The sequence below is a fragment of the Montipora foliosa genome, chromosome 3, assembly GCF_036669935.1.
Source record: "Montipora foliosa isolate CH-2021 chromosome 3, ASM3666993v2, whole genome shotgun sequence".
NCBI classification, from domain to species: domain Eukaryota; kingdom Metazoa; phylum Cnidaria; class Anthozoa; order Scleractinia; family Acroporidae; genus Montipora; species Montipora foliosa.
This window is the reverse complement of record NC_090871.1, coordinates 63,581,066-63,608,979: the sequence shown is the minus strand read 5'-3', so window position 1 is coordinate 63,608,979 and position 27,914 is coordinate 63,581,066. Positions and strand designations below refer to the sequence as shown.

At 39.8% G+C, this 27,914-nt stretch overlaps 2 protein-coding genes across 3 annotated transcripts; one reads left to right on the top strand and one right to left on the bottom strand.

The window, feature by feature from the left end:
* On the bottom strand, positions 1–27,914 carry LOC137997933 (uncharacterized). 2 transcript variants are annotated; one of them, XR_011122633.1, is made up of 3 exons: positions 24,865–27,842; positions 983–1,171; positions 1–125 (listed from the first exon to the last, which is right to left on the bottom strand). XR_011122633.1 is itself a non-coding variant. In XM_068844262.1 (2 exons), exon 2 carries the CDS (start codon positions 18,946–18,948, stop codon positions 18,010–18,012), a length of 939 nt encoding a protein of 312 aa, XP_068700363.1. In that variant the 5' UTR covers positions 18,949–19,575; positions 24,865–27,914; the 3' UTR covers positions 17,181–18,009. The 2 variants fall into 2 exon arrangements, 1 of the variants encoding a protein (XP_068700363.1); XM_068844262.1 differs by lacking the exons at positions 1–125; positions 983–1,171 and adding an exon at positions 17,181–19,575 and having other exon boundaries at positions 24,865–27,914.
* LOC137997934 (uncharacterized) lies at positions 22,972–24,656 on the top strand. The gene has a single exon (XM_068844263.1). It carries the CDS (start codon positions 23,184–23,186, stop codon positions 23,979–23,981), a length of 798 nt encoding a protein of 265 aa, XP_068700364.1. The 5' UTR covers positions 22,972–23,183; the 3' UTR covers positions 23,982–24,656.

Sequence of the window (27,914 nt, the reverse complement as noted above, 5' to 3'; positions counted from 1 at the left end):
TTATTGTCCCAATTTCTCATCTTAAGCAAAGCGTCAAAATGCTGAAGCTTCTCAAACTTTTCAGCCTCTTCTGCAGTCATCAGGCCTCCTTGATAAACCAGTGTCTGTTGGCTTGCTGGTATTAGCTGAAGAAAGTCAATGAGACAAGACATAAAAGTAAGTAAAAATAAGTTTGAAAATCACGTGGCAAAACTTAAGACTGGAAAAGTCCCAAAATTCAAGTTCATTTCAACATCCATTTCCTTCCCCCCCCCCCCCCCCCCTCCCCCATACCCTTGGAATTTTAAAGGATGTAATTGCCTATGAATTGCTGCCCAGGGGACACTTCTCCTTTCAGCATTCGATACGCAGGCCTGCCGGCTATAGGCCAATAAGGAGACAATACCCTTTTCCGGGTGAAAAGGTCAAAGCTCATAACTAAAGGTAAATTGGCCACTGCAAAAAAGATACGAGTATTGATGAGCGTTGGCCCTTCTTCAGAGCGAGTTCAGTTAGCATTTATGGCAGGCGCTGAAGGGAGAGGAAAAGGAAGCATAGACCAACACGGAGAGCACAAGGAGGACAGCTCTCCTTTCAGTTCCTAGGACACAGGTCCTCAGGCTATTGGGCAATGGGGAGACAACAGCCCTTTTCAGAGCGAAATGGTCAAAACCCATCTATACACTCAGGTAGAACAGAGCACCTCGACTGCTTTTGTCTCTCAGATAGCAGGGATTAGGCATAAGTCTAAAAATTTCTGCATGTTAAATATTTTTGCATCAATCTGACACCGAGAGTCCTCAAGCAAGGAAGGGGAAAAAACAGGGATGAGATGTAGAGAGGGGGGTATGATCGCAGGTTACGTTTCTTTCGCAGGCTCTACAAGCTACTATCACATAAATCTATGCGCTTCTCTGGAACCACTCGATCAATATTACACTGAACAGCTCCGCCCCCTTATATCTGAACTTGTCCTCGTTTATCGTGTACTATACACCGATACCTTTTCATGATACTCTGGATATCGTAAGAACTCTTTCATCCAAATAGCTCGCCACCGTAGGTCTTCACTGGACGGTCGTGGCGAATTCTCTTCAAGTTGAATTTACATTTATTTAATATTTCCCATACTACCTTTCGGCATTGTCGCGAACGCTCTTACGCTTCTTTTGGACAACCTTTCCGGAAACAGCTGTATAAGAAAAGCAGTGAAGTTTTTGTCAGAGCAAGGTCAACTCCAGTCTCACCTTTATTCAAAGGTCTGGTAACTGGGCAAAGAACTGTAAAATGGTCTATTGCTAAAGGAGACCTTAAAAAATTCAATTAGGCGCTCTCACTACTCTCTTCCAAAAACTGGACTCTTGGTAATTGGTAAATGGTCAGAAGATGAGCTTTATAAACCTCAAAATTGGCATACACAGGTTTACAACATAAAGCTTCAGAAATACCGCAAAATGTCTTCGGACCAAGAATTTTAGCAATTTCTTGCTGACACTGACTTATAACTTCCACATATGGCTCTGAACTGATTGAGTTATTCTTAAGAAAAACTTGTTAAATATTAAAGGATAAAAAATTGAATCCACAAAACAAACTGTGCATATCATGGTGTCGGCTACGTGTAATTACTTCGAGTATCGATTGGTTTACCAGATTGTCTCCGTCCTTAACGATTGGGCAAAGTAATTCGCAATAATTTCCTCCCGTCACAGCAGCTTGGTGTATCGGTGTAGACACTTTTCAGTATTTTTAACCTCTAAGTTCATTATTTGTACAATGTGTGTGATTCTACTTTTCATTGTATGCAATCGTCTTTAAAAATACTGTGAGTTATTCGTGAGCCAGATCCTGCATTTTTATCCACCACTGACCAAAGTCCTACAAGAACGACATTTTTCAAATAACTAGATAGATTTATTTTAGTCTTGTCTCTTCGCAACTCTTTTTGTGTGGCGAATGCGTCTAAGAAGGAAAAACTACCAGTGGGCGTAATGTATGGTAGGAAATTAAAGTCATGAAAAATTCAACGTTATTGTCGACACGTTTATCGTTTCCTACTCATTTTAAGCCGCAGTCAAACAGTACTTGATAGCCGACGACAGTTTGAGCTGACCTTTTTTACCCCTGTCTAAAATCAACTACCTTTCTCACGGGAAAACTGAGTTTTATTCAGTTTTATTTGATAAAAGTTGACGATAGTGCGGCTGAGTTACGTAACAGCGCTTTCGCGCCGCTTTTCTGTAAAACTGTCAACAACAAACTTTTGAAATCGACTGTCATGCAGGTGGTCACTGAAAACAAATATTTCAACGACTATCATGAAAAATCTGACCATGTTGTGATGTATATGATAACTGCATTAAAAAAATCTTGAATATTCTTAATTAATTTTCTCCATCTTGCTCACTGATTGTACGATAGGGGCGAAGTATCCTTAACTTAACTGGATACGAACGGTTTTTGAGTAAAAGTAGTGTACTGCCCAAAATGCTGAAATTTCGTCGCAGCTTTACGAAAAAAAAAAAGCTTTATGAAGAAAAGACGTAGAATTCTGTCATGTCATTTTATTAACCCGTTACAGGGTATTTTGCCTGCCCGAGCCAGTTACAAAGCGCTTTGCAAGCCTAAGGGATAGTCAGCTTGACGAGTTGGTAAGAGAGAGGCATTTAAGAGGGTGTGAATGGGGTTAACCGACTAGCGACAAAGGTCTAAAAAATATTACTGACTACCGACAAAAACGAGAAGAAAATTACCGACTAGGGACAAAAAAATTAACTGGAAATTACCGAGAGCCGACAAAGGTCGAAAATTTTAACCGACAACCGACAAAGGAATGAAATTTTAACCGACAACCGACAAAGTAATGAAATTTTAACCGACAACACCCCCCCCCCCCCCCCCCCCCATTCAGACCCTCATTTAAGAAGACAAAGAATGTCACAAGGTGTTTTAGTTATGATAAAACAAATAGTAAACGATTCAGCGCATGTGTACTATCGAGTTTACAGTTTTCTGAGCATTCAAGAAGCTAGAGTCCTCTCGTGTATTGCTTATCTTTCGCTTCAAAATGCATTGCGAGAAAATAGGTATTTGAAATACTAATTAAACGCAATTACAAATGAATCCAAGCTTGCGCCAGACTTCGACTGCGCCTGCATTTGCGTTGCTTTTGGGTTGTTACGTGTGTCGGTGGCCGTTTGCATTCGGGTTTCAAATCTGAATCAAAATTTTCGACAAAAACTGAGAAAACGATCCCCACGGACATAAAATACAAAGTGGCAACCATTCATGTTCAGTAAATCAATGGAGGTCTTTCAAAAGCCTCCTTCTCATTTACCAATTCAGGGAATAGCCGGGAAGCCCTTTGTCAACATTGGGTGTCGAGGATGGGTTGTTTCCATACGGTCTCGCCAAAATGCCCCGTAAGTTTTTTTTTCCAACGGTCAGGGCCAGGGAAGGGAGAGCTTTTTTCTATAACCGTATATTAATAGTACTATAACAGCAACATATTCACGTATTCCATGTGTTGCAAAGTACTTACGCACAGTTCAGTACATCATTTAAAATGCAACTAGTTGAAACCTCACGTAAGAAAACACTGCATTCTTTGTTAAGCTGCTCTTAGGTTTGTAGATTACGAAAATTAATTTTGTGAAGTTCCTGTCTGCTAAGGAACACCGCAGCGGAGAACTACAAAGAAAAAGATATATTAACGGAACTACTGAAAATAAACAATCCTGGATAGGTTGACAATTTTTTAACTAGCTTTGAAGGGAAAATAAATGACTTGTTAAGCGCAGGAAAGCCGGAGATAACATTGCAATTAACTTGGAGTAATTAAATTTTTAGCATTGAAGTATTTAAGCCTAAGATCGTCGAAGTCTATTTATAGACTGAAGATATGCTTTTAGCAATAAATTTTTCGTTCTTGACTGTGTATAGTTAGGTTTGTGATTTAAATATATTAAGAAAAAGAAACGTTTAAAAGCCATATCAGCAAACGGGGAGTGTCTTAAAACCGTTTAGTGCACTTACAGCCTTATTGACTTTAAGTGAATAAAAACCGTTTAAATCTACTTGCATCTTAAAAACTAGACATCGACCAACGCCAGAAGCTTCACTCTCAAAACTGAGAAAAATCTATAATGGTAATTTATTAGTCCACAAGTAAACATTGCGCTCTGCTTGTTAGGCTGGCTAAAAATATTTTCTTTTTCAACCCTTTTGTTTTCGAAAAGATTTAGGAAAACTAAACAAGGGTATATTAACGTCCCCTTCAAATGTTCAATATTTCATTGTTATAAGAAATAGAAGAGTATAGACGATTATTTCTTCAATGCCATTGAAAGGTACAGACGAGACCTCCTTTCCTATCATTTCACATGTGGATCCAATTTGGCCGCGGGAGAAGCGAAATGAAAAAATGGAAACAAGAAAATCTTCGTATTGGCAACTGGTTCGTAAAAAAATGATTGTTATGCGATTTGTTCGAAGCATACATCCTGAAATGACAGTTGATTTCTTTTTAGACGAGACTGATAAAGAGCAGAGTGGAAGTAACATTTCAGCATTGAAGAGAAATTTTCTCGAGGAGCAAAGAAAAAGATACGAGCGTGTTCGTGAAATTCAAATGGAGGTATTTCGTAGAAGAGAAAATCAGAAAACCGTTTGGGAAAAGTTTCGAGAGCATGAATGTGCCAATGAATGGAGAAGGGCGAGAGAGAGTAAGATTCAGAATAGGAAGAGAGATTCAGGATATGTAACATGCGAGTATAGAAGAAGATTAGATGCAAATCGAGCTACCACGAAGCTCAGTTCCTCACATCTACTCGATGTTCAATTTCTTGAAAACACAAAAGAGGATACAAAGCAAAACAATGATCGACGGCAAAGCAAACACAAGGCCCGGAACTTCATAGATCTTAAGGAAGAATATTGTTTCAAAGGACAAACTTGCTTGCCTGAAATACATCATAAGAAAAGCGAAGACGTACAGCGACTCGCAAGTAATGATCCCCGATTTCAGCGCCTTTTACACTCACTAATACCTCCTGAAGATAAAGGAGAGAAATACTCTAGAGCTAGTTCAAGTAAGAGTTGCAAAAAGGCTGGCACTGCGAAAAGGGAACCAGTTCTAACAGCGAGACCTAATAAGACGAAGACGGTCAGCAAGAAAAAAAAGACAAAATCATGATAACATAAACTTACGGAAGGAATCAAGTTTACTCGGCTCCTGGGTGAACTTTGACGCATTCACTCAATTTGTCGTGTTTTTTTAAAATAATTGCATGCCATGTTGTCCAGGCAAAGGTATAACTTTTATTTCATCAAACTGTCCAAACTACGTGAAAAAGAAACGCGTTTTCACGAAGTCACTTTGGTGAAAGGGCCTTAAATATTTCTGTACAATAATTTTTTTTAATTATTAGTACAATTTGACATCACAACGTTTCGAGGTGTGCACTCTTTCCGATTGTCTTCCCCTGTGACTCCTCTTAATCTGGAGGGGAGACCCTGGCGACTAGATAGGCCCAGTTAAAGGAGATCGGACGCCAAGGAAGAAAGACGACCACAGAAATCATAGTAGATCCATTCTCGTTCCCAGAGCCCATCGTTTATCTTAGCCGGCGGGGCCTTCGTGCGAGAAAACGAAAGGCTCTGGAGACATAGGATTTACATCCCAGGTTCTAGGACTCCGGAGTTCATATAGTACTAAATATGGCGGAGTCAGAAGCATTACATTCAAGGAGTCTCTCTGTGAAGCTTTAAGTGGCCTCAACTTATAGAATGTGTCCCTTCGAGTCGAACAGAAAGTGCAATAAGTAATATGGTAGTTTTAAACAAAGACACTGATCATTTTACAGGCCAGCCACGCCACATCGGCTATTTTCACTTCCGATTCAAAACTTTATTGTTCGCAAGCTAACTAATGAAGATACTTGAATTTTCTCTTCGTTTTCTCGTGCGAAGGCCCCGCGCCGACTATGAGGAACGATGGAATGAATGAAAGAGAATGTAGTAGACCCCGTTGATCTACCAAACACATTTTGGATCATTGGCCAATTTATGTAGATGCAGCGATGAGAAAATTTTTGCAATAAAAACACTAAAAAAGCCAGTAAGGGCAATCTGTTAGTAATATTTTATGAGGTTTTGTTTCATTGTTTTGTGACTGTTAATCGCCATCTTGGATGCCAAGGGTGGTAGTGCGCTTGCGATTTCAAGCAAACCTCTTTGTTCGTCACAGTGTTATTACACCAATTTGTCCCTCGTTACGTAACTGAAAGCGCGGATCTACTTTTCCTCTAATTATACTCTTCGTGTAGCTCTTACAGACTCCTTAATTAAGGAAACATCGGCTCTTATAAGTAAACGAAATAAGACGAATTTGGTTGCTGAAAAGTAATCAAAATGTCGTATCGTCCTCCTAGCTCGACAATTCCGTGTGTTGTGGCATTTAAAAGGCAATATTTAATTCATTAACTTTGCTTTAAAACATCTGTATCAAAGGAAAATACAACGTCGATATATTCCAAGGGGATTATTGAACAAAAGACCAACGATTAGTCCAGATTGATGACGTTATTTCTTGCACGTCGGACTGGTGTATAAATGACCGTACAGCTTATTTGTACGGTCAAATACCAGCCAGTTATGGTAGTACAGTTGAATTACTCAATCTTAGTTATTGGTCGTTAAAGATGGCAGAGTATTTAAATTCAAAGCCCCTTGTGTATGTAACACCAATATGGCGGAGAAAAAAACGGATAAAATCGTTTAAACAAGCGGCGTTAATAGTCCTCGAGTTTGTTCGTCTCAGTGCTGATGCTAAACAAAAGAGACTCCAAGTGGAGATTATGGTGCAGAAAATGAGAAAACTGAAAGACGAAGATGAAAGTAAAGCGGAGCGATTGAGGAAGGTGCAAAGTTTAGCCAAACTAAAAAAAGCTGATTATGAAAATAATGAACTTGAGGAAAGTAAGCAGCAGTACTTAAAGATGTACAAGAAAAGGTGTCGCTATTTTGCGTTGGTAGAGAAAATGGACAAATACAGCGAAACTAGATGGAAAAAACAGAGTGAAAACGGCGCAGTTAGTCGCTTTGAAACGTTTAAACATCAATTTGGCTTGGAAAACAAAAGGCAAGGGAGTCCAGCTTCAGTAATGAAGCTCAAGGCCACCGAAGAAAAAAAGGGCCGCCAATCAACAGATACAAGAAATCTACCTGAAGAATGTGTTGTGGGTCAATCTGAAAAGGCGAATAAGAAGATTGTTGTTAATCTGGGAAAGGGGCAAAATTGGAGAGAGCATAAAATTTCAGCTACGCCAGCAAAGGGCACTGGAAGCGAACTCCAAGTCTCTGTGCGAGACGTAACACGTGATTCAAGATTTCAAAGCCTCTTACGCTCATTAACACCTATTGGACCAAGACAGTTTTATGCTATCAAAGGAGTGCGTGATCCAGCATCTACGATGACCGCTAAGTCCCTGACAAATCATTATGGAGTTGTAGAAACCTAAAATTGGTTCAATAAGGAAATGTAATCGTGCCGCAGGTTTCTCCCGTGCTAGGCATAACAACAGCGTGAATATTGACCAGTCTTTTTAGAGTTTTGACAATAATGAGAGCATGCAAGGGTTATTTGTTCATTTTCTTCCAGGTTCTCCACTTCAATGAACCGTTCGCACCAATACCGTTAAAGGTTATGCAGTCGGCCTTAGAGCGGTTTTCAATTGAGTGTTGAAAGTAATTAGCGAATTGCTTTGGTTTTGTATTACTCCACTCAGTGATTGGTTCAAAGTTCTCGCGCCACTTTTTCAACCAATCAGAAGTGAAACCAAAACCAATCGTAGCTCGCGCGTGCACGTTTCCCTGCGTTTCGTGTGGGCTAAGTGTAATTACTTCGAGTTGGGATTGGTTTACCGGATTGTCACCGTCCTTTTGATTTGCCAAAGTAATTACTTTGGTTTTGGTTTTACGACACTCAATTGAAACTTGCTCTATCACGTAAAACAAAAGCAATGTTGTGGTACCATATGAAACATCAATTATTGCTAAACAAGATGCAGCCATTTTTTGTGACGTAACAAGTTACCATGACAACAGGAAAGCATTGCAAAAACACCCTACATTTTGGCTTTAGTTCCTCATATCTGAAAAACGAACTCGGTGACCCCAATTTTTTATTGCACAGAAGTGATCAGCAGGTCAAGATGAAACTCTCCGCAAAGTTTAAAAAAATTCTGTGGAGCGGATTCAGAGTTACCTCAAACTCGCTCTATTGTACAACGTAGACAAAAAGGAATAATAGCGAAATACTTAAGATGGCGTTAAGTTATATTTTGAAGCGACAACAAGATCACTCAAAGAAGCGAACAAAGAAAACTAATGGAATTTAAGGAAAACGCAGTTTGAGCGAGTGTTACTCGAGTCCATCATCGTTTAATCATCATCCGAGAACAAACAAGCCTTTTATCGTCTTTTATATCCTGTCACAAGACTCGAACAGATGAACAGATCTAGAATTGTTTCGGTAGCGAGCGTTCTAAGATGTCCTCAATTTGTTTCAAGCTGAGAAACCTAAAATAAAATGTTTTAATAAACTGCTAATCTTTTGGACAATTATCCTTTTCCCTGATCATTATTTTAAACACTAAACGACATGTTTCGTTGACACAAATGTCTTTAAAGCAAATTGCATCAGATCTGTTGTTGGAATTTCGATCAGTTTCCAGCATCCTCGTTCTATCCAAGCTCAGCGAGGTGCGTAAAGGAATGAGTTGCTCAACCAGTCGAGTAAATCGTGGATCTTGTAGCGGATTCCTGTCATAAAGATACCTGCATCGACGGTCTTGAATTTTCGACTGGGATTCAGCATTGGCTTCTCTTGCCAGTATATTTTTACATTCATTTCCTTTTGATTTTCCTTCTTGTTCCTGTTGAATTTTGTCCCTAGATGGGGGTTCCAAACTGGAATAAGCTTTACTAGATTCTTGACATGATTCCTCCTTTATGTAGTACTTATCTTCATTACTGCTGAAGTAAGCATTGTCTAAGCGTTGAAAATGTGATTTTGTTCGCTCAGAGGTGCGTGCCGAACCAAACCTGCCGACCAGGTTTTCATTGATTTCTCCTTTGCTGCCTTCGCTTTCATTTCCAAATGTTTCCTCCTGTTTTCCTCGTACTTTTTCCATTATTTCTTTCTTCACAAATGCCAATTTGTTGGTTGTCGATTTCTAAATCATCACTCGAGTTATCATCTTTTCTATCCTTGAAAAAAACTCGTTGACAACTTCGCTTGAAATTGAACCCGTATCCATAGGAACAAACCTCAAATCCAGCGCTTTGTTGTGAAAATAAAATTTATAATTATTGGGTGAAAATTTTTTTGGCAACGACGAAGAATATGATTTACTGACTAAAATTAGGTTAAACGGCAAAAAAAAATACCTAAATCAGATCATTTCTCATGTCACCTGAATGTGGAATTAATAGTTTTGGGGTTAACTGACGCCTTTCATATATCGAACACTTTCGAACACTCAGTCTTTTACCAGATATAATTATCTCTGTGGGAGACATTTTCCCCATCTTGAAGAAATATCGCTCGATTTTACTTTTTTCTTTACGGTGAAAAGATAAGATGATCAGGATTATTAATTAATAAAATTTAAGATTACTGTATTAGACATGGCAATGACGTACGGCGTGGACAACAGACTGAGTTCTTGCTTTAAAATTTTCGTTGTTTGGAAACAATGATGCCGCAACACAATCACAACGAAGCATTATTTTTTCCTCCGTATTTATGATACATCATTTAAGCACAGGTGGGGTTATTGGTCGATTATTTCGTGATATGATTTTTGATATGAGATGGTTCCATATGGTACATATATTACGTCACATATTTTGGTGTATAACACTGAGTTTGCATCTCGCCTGCGCATTCACAAAAATCTTACCATTCAAAATATTACTATAATGTTAATAATAATAAATACAATTTATATAGTACTAAAATCCAAAGTCTCTAAGGCACTTTGTAGTATAAAAACCAAAGTAATAGAAATAAAATGTTAAAAATATAGTATAACAACCAAAACGTCAAAAAGAAAACGTGCACTAAAATGTAAGGTCTTCATTGTTGGGCCCAACAATGTTGCATGTTGTTGCGAGCGTTTGCACGGGCCTTTAGCGTTGCCGTAGCCGTCGTCGTTTCTTAGGGGCTGTTTACATGGAGGTAGGAGGATCCTAGCACTAGGAAGATCCTAGAAGGCGGATCATCATAGCGCCATATGTTTTCTGTATTCAGTTTACATGCAAGAGGTCGTACTTGGCCCTAGTGCTAGGATCTTCCTAGCTGTGAGCTAGGAAGATCCTAGTGCTAGGAAGATCCTAGCACCATGTAAACTGCCTTCGCTCGGAAGTTCCCGGTACCGTGAGGGACAAAAAAGCAAACATGGCGGCGGCCGGGTGTTCACGGTATTTAGCTGCCAAAGGTCGACAATTTCGTCTGGCTTTGCCACAGGACGATTCTAATGATTCTGGTGACTGCCGACAATATTCAGGACCAGTTTTGTTTCAAAGATACACCACCCAAACGAGAGAGACAGTGGAAAGTAACGAGAAATCGATCGACAGCAATGTCGAAAACGCTGCGAGTCGAAGACATGCGAATTTATCCGAATACATCCGAATACATCCGATTTACGCCCGCCATCTTGCTTTCATTCTCCACTTCCACCTAGACAAAAATTTCTGCATGTAAACCAAACGAAAAGTTGTTTCGCCCTCTAGGATTTTCCTAGAGCTAGGATCTTCCTACCTCCAAGTAAACAGCCCCCTAAACTCCCTACTGTTGTGGAGCACGGCAATCAACTGCACGGAAATTCGTGCTGCACGTGCAGCACGAGTATTTTTCCTTTCTTAACCAATAATATTCTTGCTTTGTGGCGTTGCCGTAGCCGTAGCCGTCGTTTTTGCTTAAGGTGACTCAAACCAGTTTCAATACTTTCAAGAGACCTTGTTATTAGAAGGATTGATACTACAACACTATAGAGCGTTTTCAATTGAGTGTCGAAAGTAATTAGCGCATTGCTTTGGTTTTGCATTTACTTCACTCAGTGATTGGTTCAAAGTTCTCGTGCCATTTTTTTCAACCAATCAAAAGTGAAACCAAAACCAATCGTGGCTCGCGCATGCACATTTTCCTGCGCTTTGTGTCGGCTACGTGTAATTACTTCGAATTTTGATTAGTCTACTGGATTGTCTCCGTCCTGTGAATCCGTTCAACAGAATTTTTTTAAAGTTTGCAGATATTCCATTCTAGCATGCTGGATACATATTAGAAATAAAAAATGGGGATCACCGAAATCGTTTTTGAGATATGAGCAGCTAAAGCCAAAATATGGGGTGTTTTTGCAGGGCTTTCCTGTTACGACGGTAACTTTTTACGTCAAAAAAATTACCGGATATTATCAGCCATTCAAAATGAAAAGCAAAACTAAAATTCACACAAGTATTTTCCCGCGTTTGGCGCAGTCTGCGTGCTTTCTTTGTATACTGATTGGCTCATTTCGTTGTCTGCGTTTGTTTAAGAACTGACGACAGCGATGGCAAAAATAACGCCACAAAACAATGATATTATTGGTTAAAAGTGGAAATATAATCGTGCTGCCTGTGCAGCACGTATTTTTGAGGTACTCTGAACAACCTGCAACATAGAATCTTCCATTGCGTACTTTACGATACTTTGCTAACACTGTTCGACATAGTGGAAAGATCGCAATAGACTTACACTAGTGAAAAGTTGTATTTGAAGAGACGTTTTCGACGATGTCGCCGTCGTAGATCTTTTCAAAGTCCCTATATTAGCCAAAGCGAATACTGTTTTTTACGGTGGCTCATAAGGGACACATCGATTTTTTCGTCGCAAGTTACTAACTCGCGATGACGTAACTTGCGATCGCATCGTATAACTTGCGATCGCGACTTATAACTTGCGATCGCTACTTATAACTTGCGATCGCGAGTTATAACTTTCGATCGCAACTTACAACTTGCGATCGCGACTTATAACTTTCGATCGCAACTTATAACTTGCGATCGCAACTTATAACTTTCGATCGCAACTTATAACTTGCGATCGCGACTTATAACTTGCGATCGCGACTTGTAACTTGCGAGTTAGTTTCAGTATCAGTTACATGAAGCATGCAACACCAGCCATCTTTGCTAATAACTACTCCGGCGAAAAGGCGTGCTTCATGTAACTGATACTGAAACTAACTTTCAAGTTATAACTTGCGAACTTGCAATTGCAAGTTACAACTCGCGATCGCAAGTTATAAGTTGCGATCGCAAGTTACAAGTTGTGCTCGCAAGTTGTAAGTCGCGATCGAAAGTTATAAGTCGCGATCGCAAGTTATAAGTTGCGATCGCAAGTTATAAGTTGCGATCGCAAGTTATAAGTTGCGATCGCAAGTTACAAGTCGCGATCGCAAGTTATAAGTCGCGATCGCAAGTTATAAGTTGCGATCGCAAGTTACGTTATCGCGAGTTAGTAACTTGCGACGAAAAAATCGATATGTCCCTTATGAGCCACCGTAGTTTTTACTGCATTTGACTGAAAACCAATCTAGAACTGACTTGACTTTACTATCTCTCAATTAAATCCACGAATTTAAACGCTTATTTAGTCCCTGAAGAAAAATGTGTATTCTTCGCCAGGTCTCTGTTCAAAGATCACACACTGAGATTAGTGCAAACGCCCTGAACAATTGAGGTTTTTAATCTTTCACCTTTTTGTTTGTTGTGAGTAGTAGAGGTCAAAGGGAACAAAGACACTGGTTTTAAAGTTTGAAAAACTGAGCACATCTGGATTATGTTATGCGTCATTTTAATATCGCCCAACTCTATTAATGTCATCAGTGAAATGTTTCGTTTATACTGAGCGAACCAAACAGAATGTTTCGTTTATACTGAACAGGCGCAGAGGCCGGAATCAAACAGGTAATTATATGTCGCTTCTAAAACAGCGGCCTGAACAGCTCGACCTGAAAACCGTTTGACGTGAACACTGATAGAAGGTACCAGTTTTTTCAATCGCCGGGTAAGAGAAATATGAATGCATCGGGTTGGCTGCCAAGAAGCTACTATCACGGAAGCGTTTGAGTACAACGTCGTAATTTTTCAACAGGGTTGTGAAAGCTTGAAGGAGTAGCCCGTTGTAGAAAGATTACGTAATAGTTTAACTGGTCAAAGCACATTCCCATGATAAGTTGAGCTTGAAGGTAATGGTTTATGGAAGAACAGCGACGACACGATCAACCTAAACGCCAGATGTATCAGACCCTCTGAAAGTGACTTCATCGTACTTGAAGCCGGAAGCCCTTGACTCCAAAAAACCGTCAGCCTCTTAGCTATCTATTTGACATACTTTGATCTAACAAAAGTGGGTGAAGGTTTGGTCAATTAATTGAGCCGGCAAACAATAAAAGGCGAACTTTTACCGATCGTAGTAACGGTACCGTTGCCTTTCGTTGCTAAGGCGCAGAGAGATGAGGAACAAAAAGAAAGATGATTTTCACTACTGTCAGTGCATACCTTATGAAAAAATCGAAGCCAGAAAACTCCAACAATTACAAAATTACAGAAGACGCCAGATTTGCACGTGGAAAGACATTGGTCCTTTTAACGAACTCCACGACGAATGCTGGGCAGAATCTTCACGTGTTAATAGCGTCGACAACAAGCCTCTCTTTCCACCGATTTGTGAATCCCAGTATATAACAAATCATGAAACTTGTAAAGGGACAGATGGCTTAGCAAAAAGAGGAAAGGTACTCACAAAACCATTGCTTTCAAACAAAAGTGCTAGCAGTGTTGGTGCTAAGGAAATAGAACTTATTTTTCATTATTCTTCGCCTGAAAAAGATAAGAACATAGAAGACGGTGAGAGAGGGATCCATACGACCGGAGAGAAGAAGTATCAACCAGAGCTTAATACTTCGAGACTACGACTTCCAAAATTGAAGTAAAGGGTAAGTGCGGTTAATCAAATAGATAAAGGGCCTAAGGCTTTAATCGCGGCTTGCCCACTCCGAATTCAACCTGGCCAAATTAATGATTCGTTTCTGTAAAGTCAGTTAAGTTATTAATTGAAGTCATCTTAAAAGATCTAGAGGTGATCGTCGCTGAAAACCGCTTGAAGACGCAACAAATATGAACACAATTTTAAAAGGTAAAGGTCCTATTTTTACAAGGATAAAACGTGATAGTTGTAGAGAGTTGATGAACTTGCGGCTCTCGCTGAGTACCTTTTACCCCCCTTCCTTAGTCAATGCTCCGTTTTACCGATATTAAAATTAAAACTACAGCTACACGGATCAGAGGAACTTTTGTCGAAACAGACGTCGATCGGATGACGGGGATCGAACTGGCGACCTCTAGCTCAGAATTCCACGCACTACGCCTGCCTCTTTTGCGCTGAAAATTATCCTGAACTAGGCTTTAAAAGTGTAAGGTCGCAACCGCGGCGGGCCGATCTCGAATTGACATTTAATAACGAGTGCAAAGAACTCATTCATTGATTTGAATATTATTACTGAATAAAAGTCGAAGCCGCAGGGAGCCTGTTTGGAACACATCTAAGTCAGTGATACCCAGCCCGATGGGCTTCCAAACCGTAGTATCTAAAAGTTAATCATCCTTGGTCACTTGGTGTGGCCACCACAAAAGTCGATTTATATTTAGAGTTTTTGGCACAAAAAAGGAGGGCTACACTGAGTCAGTTATAACATATTCCAGTGTCAAATAGTGAATAAATATCCCAAGAAAACGTGCTAGGTCAATCAAAGGTTTTATCATTAAAGGTTAAAAGCTCAGGTATCTTAAAACCAAGCCTATAACATTCAGGGTCCCTGTTGGATAGAATAGATATCCGAAGAAAACGTGCTAGGTCAATCAAAGGTTTTATCATTAAAGGTTAAAAGCTCAGGTATCTTAAAACCAAGTCTATAACATTCAGGGTGACGTCCCTGTTGGAATAGAATAAATATCCGAAGAAAACGTGCTAGGTCAATCAAAGGTTTAATTTATCATTAAAGGTTAAAAGCTCAGGTATCTTAAAATCGAGTCTATAACATTCAGGGTCCCTGTTGGAATATTGGCTCACCTACAAGTACTGGATGGCTTTTAAAAGAATTCATCGAAGTCAATGAAGCACGATGCTAATCCTTTTGTGTTCCCCAACAAGTGTACATCTTGAAAGCTCAATTTATTTGGCCAACTGCATGCAACGTCGTTGAAACCTTAATGAAACTGATAAGTTAGAATATCCTTGAAAAACCAAGGCACTGACAATTATTTAAAATGTGCCCAAATGTAAAAATGCACAATACATGTATTCGTCTTCAGTCAGGTTTAACTGTTGTTTTTATAAATCCTGGCATAATACGGTGAAAGTTATTAGTCTCACCATGTGCACAATAGATCTAACCAACCACAGAGTACTGAAGGTAACCAAAGCCACAAACAATATCCTTTTCTTTTTTTAACAGAATGCCTTGGTATTTGAATTGACTACGCGGAACTATAGCCTGGTGCCTCGAGGCAACTTTATGAAAGTACTTCATCACAAAGACAGTCAACTGTGACGCAAAAGCAATTCTTTGTATAAATTAATATCCATATGGCATCATTATAGATTGGATTTAAAGCTTGTCAAACCATAGTAATATGCGATGATCAAAGAAAGCGTCCAAAAGTCAAGTTGTCATTTAGGTAAGCCAATCGAATGGACTGGTAATTCAACAAACATTCCTGTCTCCGAACATCACTTTAACGAGACAATGATTGAGCACTGAAAAGACACGCTTTAACTTCCATTCGACAAGAAAGCTAGCAGTCAGTCATGACTTCAACATTAAAATTGTATCCTAATAAAACTGATATGGAAGGAGAAGAGATGGCCTACAGACTTGGTTGGAAAGAGAGAAGAATAAAACTTGAAAACATTCGCGAAACAAATGAAAACGAAACAATTAACTCGGCTGACATCAAACCAGAAAGGACAAGAGCCCGAAGTGTGTTGCGCATAGCAAAAGTTGATACTGTCGATGAGATCCAATCAAAATTTGAGACTCACGACAATGTGAAAACTCGTAGCCTGACATGCAGGAAGAGAAGTTCGAGCCCAGGTCTATATTCCCCTTGTTTGCTGGAAAATACGTCTGTATTTAATATGACGACATATAAAGGATTTAGAACTCAACAGCAAAGAAGGAACTTGGCTTTCGCCAGGACTTTGGAACGCAAACACAAGGAGTTATTTCATGACAGAGAGAAACGGTTAGCATCGAATACCATGGCTTTGTTGGACATCTCCAAACCGGCAAAGATTCATTCTAGGTTTGCTGTTGTGTATCCAAAGAGTGCCACGTGACTTAAGTAAAAGTCATTAAAGCCTTGGGGCTGAAAGTACAATTCGCCAAGCTGTTAGTTTGGCATTGATCAGAGGCCGGTTGCTCAAAGCCTCGTTAACGATAACCGTTGAATAAGAGGTATCAAGTCAAGACCTGCAGGCTGCCGTGGTATTTAACGCTGGTTAGCGCTAACAATGCTTCGAGCAACCCGCACCAGAGTGATACTTCATGCACTTTACATCATCATGGGAGAATTTTCATGTGACATGGAAAGCCCATGGATTAACTCAGTGTTAAAATCTATAGTTCACTAGACAACATCTTGAACTTGTCCAGAACTGTAATAATTACGGCGACATTTTTTTAAACGAGCTGATTACCTTGGAGATGCATATAATTCATTTGTGATATAGGAGGTAATTAAAGACAGAAACTCGGCCAAGCTATTTCAATTTTTATTATTTTCATGCATTTCTTTCGCTTGACAGTGAAAAATCGTTAAGGAGAGCAAACGGCCTCATCATTTGCTTCAACATCCGTTCGATTTTGTTCAACGGCGATGTTCAAACCGTTTGCCCACCCCTACCCCTCCCCCCTCCCTTTCAACTGTATTGAAACATGTTGCAACCAAAATCGTTGTAGAATAAGTTTCATTTGAAGCGTTTAAACTTTGCTTCAACAACCATTCAACATAAGCTAACATTCTTTCAGTGTTATCATTAATGTTGAATGAAGTTGAATCAAATTTCCCCCCCCCCCCCCCCCCCATCCCTTTCAACATTGTTGGGTATGAGCATGCGCACTAATCGGTCTCTCAATGAAGTATGCATTACGTACCCTTAGTAACAATTCCGTATCCATAGTAACAACTGCGGCTGGAGCCTGAGACTGATTATCGGGCCTCTCGAGAAGCTTTGGTAAATCAAATGTTGATGATGAGTTGAAATCGTTTGCCCACCCCAGCAGTCAACATTGCGGTTCAACATCGTTCTCCAAAATCGAACGTATGCCAGGTGATCTGGTGACGTAATTCAGAGGACTGGGGAGAAAAATTTTAACGCCCTATCCCACAACCGCGCACGGCCTTATTTTCCAATTCAACATGGTAGAGGCGAGGTTAAGTTAGAGATCGTCGGGTCTACTTGAATGTTTATTCAGTAACAGGAAATGTGGTAGAGACGGAATGATCTGTTGAGTTTTGGCGATGGAAATACTGCAAGGAGTTATACGTTTGGAAACAACACCTAAGGCCGCGCGCGATTGTGGGATATGGCGTTAAAATTTTTCTTCCCAGGGTTGTCCAGGCCTTTACATTAACGACAAAAGAACCGATTTTGAGAGAGAAAGAACAAACGAAGAAATTCCTATTCAGTGTTTTTCTATAATAACTTGCATTGATTACAGGCGTTTTCAGTGGAATGCGAATTACCGCGCGAGAAAAGATCGAAGAGCACCGGAGACTCGAGGCAAGACTGGAAAAAAACAAAGCCCGTAGAAAGTGGCGTGTTCTCGGCTTCTCGTCTCGCTATCTTTGCCTATTTAACCCTGAATGTACACTCAACTTCATGGCTTATGCCCAGCTCTTGTACAATAAGCTGCCCACTCATTTCCGTGATGGACGTGAACGAATCTCACGTCGGCGTTGTTGCCAATGTCTCGTGAAAACTCTATTTCTTTTCGCAAACTCCAAATCTTCTTTTTGTAAACGGGACATCTTTCTGTGGTTCCTATCGCGAACTTTCATGACAACATAATAGAGTTTAGGATCCCAGGGATTTAAATGAGGGATTTTTGTAGGATCTGGCATTTTGAGAATTTTTTGATATACAACACCACGAAACGTTCTTGCATTGCGGCCGGATGCGTCAGACATTAATTTACTTTCTGTTATCGTATTTGTGTTCTTTCCGGTGAAATTCTCCTGTTCTATTCTCCGTTCAGCCTGTTCGAGCAAAACCGGAAAACAGCTTCTCCTATTCGCGTTTATTTTTCGACCATTTAATCGAGTTATCCAGGAGTTTTGGTCAATTTCAACTGATTCATACAACGGTGGTAAAAATGATCCAGAAGAAGTCTTTTTGTTGTTCTCTGAAATGATCTTCAATGTTTTCTGTTTGCTTCTTGCCATCAAAGTTAAGAGCATTTCTCGCTTTATGTCAGTTACTGTTTCTCTTCGATCTTTTACCCACAAAGGGTTTTCATTAAAAATCGTGGTTTTTCGCCTCGAAGTTCCCTTTGCAGGTTCATTTTGTGAGTTTTGAATCAGAGGAGGAAGAAATTTTGCGAGAGACTTCTTTTGCGTCTCTCGAAAGTCTTTTTGCCTTTTATTGTATTCCTTAGCAAATCGTTGTCGCTCGCTTGAAATCATACTCAAGTTGAGCTCCAATTCCTTTACTAAGCCAGCATTTGTGTGACTAGCGCGACTTAAGCCATGCTTGTCCGTCACCACTTGAATCTTGTTTCGTTTGGGAAGATTACGAATCCTTACAAGTTCTTGATTGAGTCTCTCGTCGGCGTTCCTTCTGGCAGCTTTAAAATCCATATCAGCAGTAATGATACCAAGATGAAGAAGTTAATAAAGCTACATGCGTAATCTACTATAATCCGAAATACTTCCTTTGGAAATAGTCAGATGAACACTCAGATCCTTCGAATTCGCGTAAGATAATATTTCCACTATTTATGCTTCCTGCAGGCAAGTATCCAGATCTGATTGTAACTGTATTGTATTGCGTTGCTAATAAAGCCTTCACGAATGACTAGTTGTTATAACATAAACAATCATGGAGAAATAGCCCCAGACGGTGGCGGAGAAATTAATTCGTTATGAAGAAGTTGACTGTTGCTGCTTGAACGAGGCGAAAGGAGCTCGTTTTGTGTTCTTGTAAGACCAATGGAGTTCAAAAGGTTCCAGCGTGTAGATCAAGGGACGTAATGTTCGATTCACAGTGTCTATGGTGACGATACCTTTCGTGTTCCTGCTGCAATGCACCAGCGATGGTTCAATAAAGCGAATCGACAAAGGGCCAAACGATTGGTAGCCGATGCACACCCAGTGCCGCAAATTTTCGCCTTGAAATTAATAATTAATAACAGGACTTGACAAACTTGGAACTCAGCTGACTCTTGGCACTTAAGCGGTGAAAGATAAGGAGCAACCTCAGCGCCGCTAAATCAGGAAAAGTAATAATGCGAACGTGAATTCCAACGAGACCATTGTTTTTTAATAGCTTTGTTTGAAAGATTCCTCGTTGTCTGATTGTTAAACAAAGGTACAGTCGCCCACACCTTCTATGGCATAACATAACAGAGGTAATTAGGGTACTTCAAGTAATACACACTCATGCAATACATGTTTAAGGAAACAAACTTATTGATTAAGTTTATTTTAGTCGGTTCACCCAAAGAATCAAGCTCTCTCTAAGGTGACGATCAGCCAGGTTTTTACTTTAACAAACAAAGGAAGGATTAGTATGACAACTAACATGGTCGCTGTTTTGTGCTTTGACGTCATGTTAATGGCTTCATTCATCACTTTTGCTCTATTTTAAGTTAATTGGGCCCATTTAACGGCGTTTGGCAGTCTCAAAGGAATTGTCGTTTGGCGCCTTAGTTTCACCTGCCTACGTGCACATGACAATTTTTGAATGAAACAAATCATAGGGTTATTGAAAAAACGAACAACGAAGCTTAAAGAGGTACAATAGTTAGTTTTATACTGATTGAGGTCCTGACAGGAAAGGACAGAGAACAATTAGAAGTTCTTGACAAGGCTTAAGTGCAAATAAACAAAATACATTCAATGCTTTCTCCCCCGTCATTTCAAGCACAGCAAGGGATTTTATTTAAGAGCAAGAGGCTTTGAAGAGGACCAAACAATTGTTACCCGTAGTCTTCTCCTATAAGGGAGATCTAAGGCGGCGACGTCGACGAACACTTCACCTCAAAATATATAACTTGGCCGTCGAATGTTTTTCCCGCCATCTCGTTGGCGTCGTACAATGTGGGCGAAGTATCCTAGAGTTGAACAAGAGACTGAAAGATTCACATTTGCTTGCTCGCGTTGTCGTCAAAACCTCAAATTTGGTGATTTCACGTCGTCAGTGTTGTGCAGACGGTACCGTACGAATATGTACTAAACTCCGTGCTGCACGTGCAGCACGATTATTTTTCCTCTTTTAACCACTTAATGATATTGCTGTTTCGTGGAGTTCTCGTTGACAATCGCGTCGTAAATCTTAAAGTCCCTACTAAGAGGTCTACGACGCGGATTACGTCGACAAAAACGTCACCGTCTGTTTGTTTGTTTGTTATTTGTTTAAGCAGGTTGAAGTTTTTGGCAGCTATTCAGCTGATGTGGACCTGCTATACCCACCCACCCATATACACACAGAGGACAGCCACGACACTGGGAACTTGATCCCCTACAAATCCTAAGTCTTTGCACTTGCAAAGATTGCACATTTGCACAAATCCTAAGTCTTCGCAATTTTTCCATCTCGTTTTATGTCATACAATGTAGGCGAATTATCCTAAACTAAATTTATACAAGCGGTTTCAGAGTAAAAATAGGGACTGAAAGGATCATTACATTCGATGGTATGCTCACGTTGTCGCAAGGACCCTCCGATTTGGTGATTTTCCGTCGTTGTTGTGAAGAGTACAGCAAAACTATGTGCTAGAATGCATGCTGCACGTGCTGCACAATTATTTTTCTTCTTTTAACCAATGATATTATTGTTTGTGGCGTTGTCGTAGCCGTTCTCGTAGTCGTTTCTTAAGGTGGTGGTCCTTAACTACCAAGCCGTTGCTATGGACTTTTTCAAATAGTCATTTCTCGAGTCCCTTTGTCAAGTGTGTTCTATTGCACATTTCTTTATCTGGTTCGACCCACAGCCATATTCGGTAAATCCCGCGACCATAACATAAAATGAACCAAACCATCAGCGAAATAACTATGTTTTTCCTTTTTTTAAAAACGCAACACAAAATCTGTAGAATGGATTTTAAAAATAAATATTCCTCGAAAAAGGTATGACGCCATAAGGCCCTCCTTTGATACAAAAATTCAGTTCCTTTTTGTCCAAATAGAAATTCCTTGCTGCAGTTTACGATCCAACGAAAAAACGGCCACCTCCTTTCGTTTTCAGAGAGTTTTTAAATGTTTTTCAAAGAAACGCACGGCAGAGGACTGGGACTAGTTGCGCATGTTCCTTCTGATTGAAGTGATGGCAGATTGCTATTGAAAAAGTTACTTGAAAGAAGCATACATGCAACCTTTTTGTAGGACTCTTGACTAAAAAAGCTTCCTTAGCAACCATTGTCTTTCTGTAGTTAAGAGCCATCCCCCCTTCTACTACCTAATGTGTCTTCAATAATAATTATACAAAAAGTATAATAGTCCTAGACCAACCGCCTATGCAAAGAACGGAAAACTCTTTTATGAAAAGTTTTGTGACACGATAAGGATTGCAGCAGGTTTATGGTGAAAGCCTCGGCTTTGCTAGAAATATTTGAATGGAATCATGGGAAACAGCTTTGATAAGGCATCTGGCATTTTGGCAGTACTCTAAATCCTCTGAGTATTATTTAAGACGATGTTAACCTATAAATCCCACTGAGGTCTAAAATAGAAACTTCAAATGTTCTGTTTTAAACAAACCCGTTTTCAGGTATGCTCTGGGCACATGTAGAATAGGTAACTGTATATACACCATCGATACTCTAGACTATAAAGAGGTAAAAAGAGCAAGGCTGACATAACGGTGATGTAATATATTGGAAAAAGCCAACATTTCGAAAGGCACTGCCTTACTTCATCAAGATTTCAGGTTATCCCAGCACTGCAACCTTCAATCTAAACGATTACGATGGAACGCTGGTACCGAAGAGTTGGTCTGTGGCCATGGTGTTTTGCTTTTTGTAACCGGATCCAAGCTATACCCAGAATTCTGTGCAAGATTGAAATAAGGCTGGTACAATGTTACTGTTCCTGAGCGATTTCCGGTCCATCTTTTCACATAGTAGCGAATTCAAGACATTTGTATATACTTAACCAACACAAAAAAATATAATACTTCATACGAAGATGTTCAGTGTTATTACGGTATTACCCGCGATAACTTCTTCATATTCGTTAATTTAGCCAAGAGGGACATTTGATGCTCATATGTTTGAAGTGGCTCTGGGTTGGCCGGTGGTAAGAAAGGGATAAAATGAATATAAAGGTGCACCGAAATTGATGGCTCGACGGTTCGACGGCTCGGCGACTCACCGGATTTCACTGACGAGCCACGGGACCGCTATCAAACCCGCTCCTTCTACTTGACAGCCGAAGGCACCGGGTCTTCATCAAAAGCTTCTGGAGACGTGGCCCTGTGTTCTATAGTGTATCGTAGAATTAGCAAAAATATTTACTCATGTAAGTCCATGGCAAACAAATTGCCAGGTGTGTATTTATTAGAGCTTCTCTGAAGGAAGTTAATAAACAACGTTGTCGACTTAAGATAAGTACAAAAGGAAGCTTAAAAATTTCAACAATGCTTAAGTGATTGCGTATGGTCTTTTCTACGCTAGACTGAACTTTATCCTTTAGGGATTGAGTTTCGCAATAATACAACAAAGAAAGGATAATTTGATTGTCATTTTCACCTGGCGTTGAGAATTATTCCGGGATTTTGCTGCAGTGTCGTGTTTCTCGCTTTCACTGAGTCAAGAGATTTACAGGATTTAGAGTTGCGTACCAACGAAACAGCGATATTTGCGTAGTTAAAAGAGATGAGCGTTAGTTCTTCAAGATATCCACTGATTCGCATAAGCAAAGGCGGCGAGATGAGGCTTAAAAACAAAGTTGGGAACGCGATCCTCAAGGAAAACGCATACGAAGATCGGGCCTTGAACACTACACTCGACACACTGTCAAAACACCAATTTAGGCAGGACAAGTACATGACATACAGGCAGCTAGAATTTGCCACAAAGCAGGTTTCAGCTTCAGAAGAAAGACCTCGTACTTTATTTAGTGCGGAGAGCAGGCATTTTGAAGCCAGCGATCATAGTTTACCCCCAATTGTCACAAGACGAGGTTCTAACGTGGTGGCGTCTGCAGACATGGAGGAAAGACGACGCTCGAGTCAAAATGGAGAGATAGCAGGTCGAAATAAAGCGAAAGGTCGCTGGGAAAAAGCTATAACAATGGTACGGGTAGCAGTACAAAACAGAAATACGGCAGAGTCAAATGGAAGGACTTTGGCGGGACTCAACAAAAAGCCTCTTAAATTGCATGAGGAGCATTCACTGGGTTTAAACACAAATCAACTACCGCCGATTAACGTGAAGGAAAGAGCCCCAAGAGAAGCTTCTTCTTTCAGGAAAAAGCTCCTTCGGAAACAACCGAGTTTACCAGAAATGCTTCGAATTTCTAGAGAAAAGTCGCAAAACTGTCTCCACGATCCGAGGTTTATGAAACTTGAACAGTGTTTGCGCCAGACTTCGCGATCGCGTGACGAAAACCTTTGGAGAAATTCGTCGGCGAATCTCACCGAAAGAATTTCTAGAATTTCTCATACTCGCTGAAATGATCCAAAATGGAAAGAGAATTTTTATTGAAGACATATAAATTAATTATTTACAGAGAAAGGTGTAAACATTACGTGACAATGAAGTTGACCCCATTTTGTTGTGGCACTTGAAGTATAGAGGTGCTTGTGATGTATCAGTTTTATTCAGAAAGTGTACAGTTTAAGAATCTTCTACAAGCTTCTCTAAATCATATTAAAGAAGCATATTTATAGGAAAGCCGCCATGTCGGTATGAGGTCTGCTCACTTAACCCAAGCCGGTCCGCAAACAATAATTTGGCCTTTAAAACAATGACATCCAGTTGTCTTTGCCTTCACACGGAACATAAGCCAAAGATGTGATAAAGTTCAGTTGCGTGAGATTTTTGTCGCTGAATTCATCAGACCGCTTACAACCAATTTTTGCTTTTTGTTCAAGCCTTTGGGCACTCTTATTTGCGTTCCGTTCCAACATTCTTTAAATTATAAGTCATTTGACAAGGAATGAAACCTCTTGAGTCTTGTCATTCTTCGCCAGCTTAGGTCTCTTCATCTCTTGCGCACGTAGAACAGTGCACGAAAATGGTTTGAGCAAACGGTAACTGAAGTCTTGTAAGTATAAGGCAACATGTTTAAAAGATAGAACTTTTTTGATCAGTTTTATGCACAGTTATTAAACTCCCATTCCTCTCTATTGCTTAAGTTTATTGACCCATGAAGTACCTAGCATACTTGAGAGATAATTTTGTATGATTGTCACGTCTTTTCTTTCAAAGAAATGCTGGCCTGCACGAACAATATAAACTACCTATGCACGCTTGTATCAAACTTCTTAACCTCTTGTTTTCAAAAGAATAGCCGAGAATGCTAAGAAAGGCGAGGTCAGTCCATTTCACTTACCAGAGATTTCAAGCAAGCAACCGTGGACAATACTCCTGTTGGTGTACGTTGGATCAAATCCGCGTAACTTTTTAATCGAGGCACTAAATATTTTGAGCAAGAGCCCATACAAGGTAAATTTGATTTAGTATTGTACTATATTTCTGATTTACAGCCGAAGTATAGTATATAACTAAGTCAAATCTACGTTGTATCGGCTCTTGCTCAAAATATTTAGCATTTCTCTTACGGCTGGTTCACACTAGACCGATCAACTCATTACAAGTTGTTGAAGATCAATGTCACAGTAACTAGCGGTCGAGCAACCAACTAGGAATTATTTGCTGAAGTGTCATTCTAAGATCTATCTTTATTTCTATGAAAATTATCTCTGGGTTATAGTAATAGTCAATGGAAATTGCCCTAATAATGGAAATGGGTCCACACAATGATAAAGAAAAACTCTGAGAAGGGAAGAATATTGAACCCACGAAGGTAAAGCACCCATGTTCCACCGACGCGCAACAAGTTTCATTACACCCTCATGGATATCATTGTCAGTTAAAATATAAGGGATTCACAGCGAACGTTTGCGAAAAAGTATACCCCTTGTCATAACCGGGAATTAAATGCTATGAAGGGTGGAAAAGTGAAAAATGATTAATTAAGACAGTACTTTTTCGTGAATTTTCATATCCTTTGATATCCTACGCAAAATGTTAAAGGAAAGGAAAGGAACTTTATTTAAGTGTCTAGTCGTTCTAGCGCTGGAGCACTAATTGCGGACACTGTAAACTGAATTTAACAATTGACACAAATCAAGTCAAGTGTTGAGTTTGCTCAAACCAGTTTTGACACTTCCAACAAACTGTACTAATCTACCCAACTGTTATAACAGAGGAATGTGACGTGTAGGTTGCCATGGCAACAAAAGAGGCCATCTAAAAACACCATATCACGAACGAATGCGGGGAGACCCATATCTTACCTTTTTATTGCTGGAGAGAGTTAGCACACTAAAGATAAAACTCTGTGCAAAGTTTTAAAAAATTCTCTGCAGCGGATTCATACTTCCGTTCAAAACTTGACAATTTTAAGGCGGCTCTGAATTTTCTCGGGCAAAATTTTTTAAACTTTGCACATAGTTTCATCTTAGCCTGCTTATCACTTTTCAGCAATAAAAAATGGGGTCCGGCACCGAGATATAAGCGCTTAAACAAAAAATATAGGGTGTTTTTAGATAGTTCTTTTGTTGCCATGGTAACTTATTACGTCACATTAATATGTGCATCTTGTTAAGCAGTTATCGTTGTTTCATACGGTTCCATAACATTGCTGTTAAAAACACATTCCCTCCAACTTGTTGAAACTGGTTTGAGCCACTTTAAGTTCCGGTTTTCCTTGACAAAGAAAAATTGGTCGTGTAAACGGGAGAAGTGTATAAAATGCAACACGCATTTGCTTGTCATGCAAAATGAAATTGACATTGTAGCGGCACTTGCTCAAAATATTTACTTTTTTAACTAATAATTATGCCGATCAGATGAAGCCATTTGATCCAACGTGATCATGGCATGATTGACCGAGGGTTGCTTGTTCCGTTAAAAACTCGGTTATGTACGGTAATCGCTTGATTTAGAGTGCAATTTGGAACTGCCTAAGACTACCCGCATAAATTAACACAAGAAATACTACCTTGAACAGAATTACATTTGCATTATTATGATTTTTACGAACCAAATTAAAATTTAGTCGTTTCAAAAGATAATGTTCTTAATCGCCCAAAAAAACCGGTTAATGTGTGGATTGTACCAGCACCAGAAACATGAAACCTAAAGCAAATAATTCTGTCAATAAAGGAAACATTCCCTCGTCTCCAAGACGCACCTGGAAGACGAAAACGATTTTTTCCTTGCACCGTCCAGTTTTTCAAATATCTCTTGCACAATCCATAATATGCATCTCTTTCATCGCATATTTCAAAAGTTTCATTACCAATCGATCAAAGTTACCCAGCAACTGGTTAAGGGAATACGAGAACTTATTTACTTGTCAAGTGACCTCTTTGGCAGAGGTCTTTTAAGAGATATTCTACCGTCTCTGAAATTCCATTCCTGTCGCTTCACAAACACGGCCATATGCGGTGGAGCATCTGGGAATAAACTGTCATTCGCAGAGTTAAGTGGCAGAGGTTTGACAGTCCAGCATGGCCTTGGACTGGTGCTGTTGGCTGCCTTTCTTCCGTGACCTAATGAAATTTCCTTGTGTTCACGAAGATCCCTGTTGTAACACGCAGTTTTTGCTCGGATTTGAACAGTCTTTAGTTTCTCTTGGTTTAAATTGAATGGTTGTACGCGATAGCAGTAAGCCATTCTTGTGTGGTTCTTTCGTAAATCGGGTAAAAAGGTTTTTATAAGTTTCTCTCTATTATTTTCGCTCAGTAACGACATATTCATCTCCGAGCGACATGATTTTGTGAGCCTCGGGTCAGAGGAAAGTTTTGACGCATCCTTCCAAGAACTTGTTTTCTGGGACCTCACGGTTCCTGCTCTTGTCCAAGGTATGTTTAACATTCGTGATTGAAGTGGCGGAGTAGCTCCGAAACGGCAATGTTGCATGTAAGTTTATCCTTGACAATGTTGTTTTGTTAAATCTCCATGGTCCAAAACCTCGGCACACAAAGTCAATTGTGTTTGGTCTCTGTTGATCAGTAAACGCTTGTTATTAAACATTAATCCAGACCATAAATTAAGGCCACCATCGCAAGAGAGTAGAAAACGGCGCAGTACACACAACAACTGATGGTTGCACAAATCGGTAAACCCTAGTTTCAATACTTTGTTTTGTATTCGCTCCCAAAGCCTGAAACTTCGGAAAGTTTTAACAAAAGCTAACAAAGAGAGCTTGATGAATGAATAAATAATTAACCAGAAGTGGTTGACATATTGTTTAGCGCGTCTACACTTGTCACGCTTGTCTGAAGCCGAAGTGTTTCTTTCTATCAGTTGCTAAGATACAGACTATATCTTTTGTAAGAACGAGGACAAATCATTCCAAAGACATCTATTTTT

Excerpts from the sequence above, each read along its gene's own strand:
- LOC137997933 (XM_068844262.1), bottom strand. The coding sequence starts at position 18,948 with ATGGATTTTAAAGCTGCCAGAAGGAACGCCGACGAGAGACTCAATCAA.
- LOC137997934 (XM_068844263.1), top strand. The coding sequence starts at position 23,184 with ATGAGCGTTAGTTCTTCAAGATATCCACTGATTCGCATAAGCAAAGGC.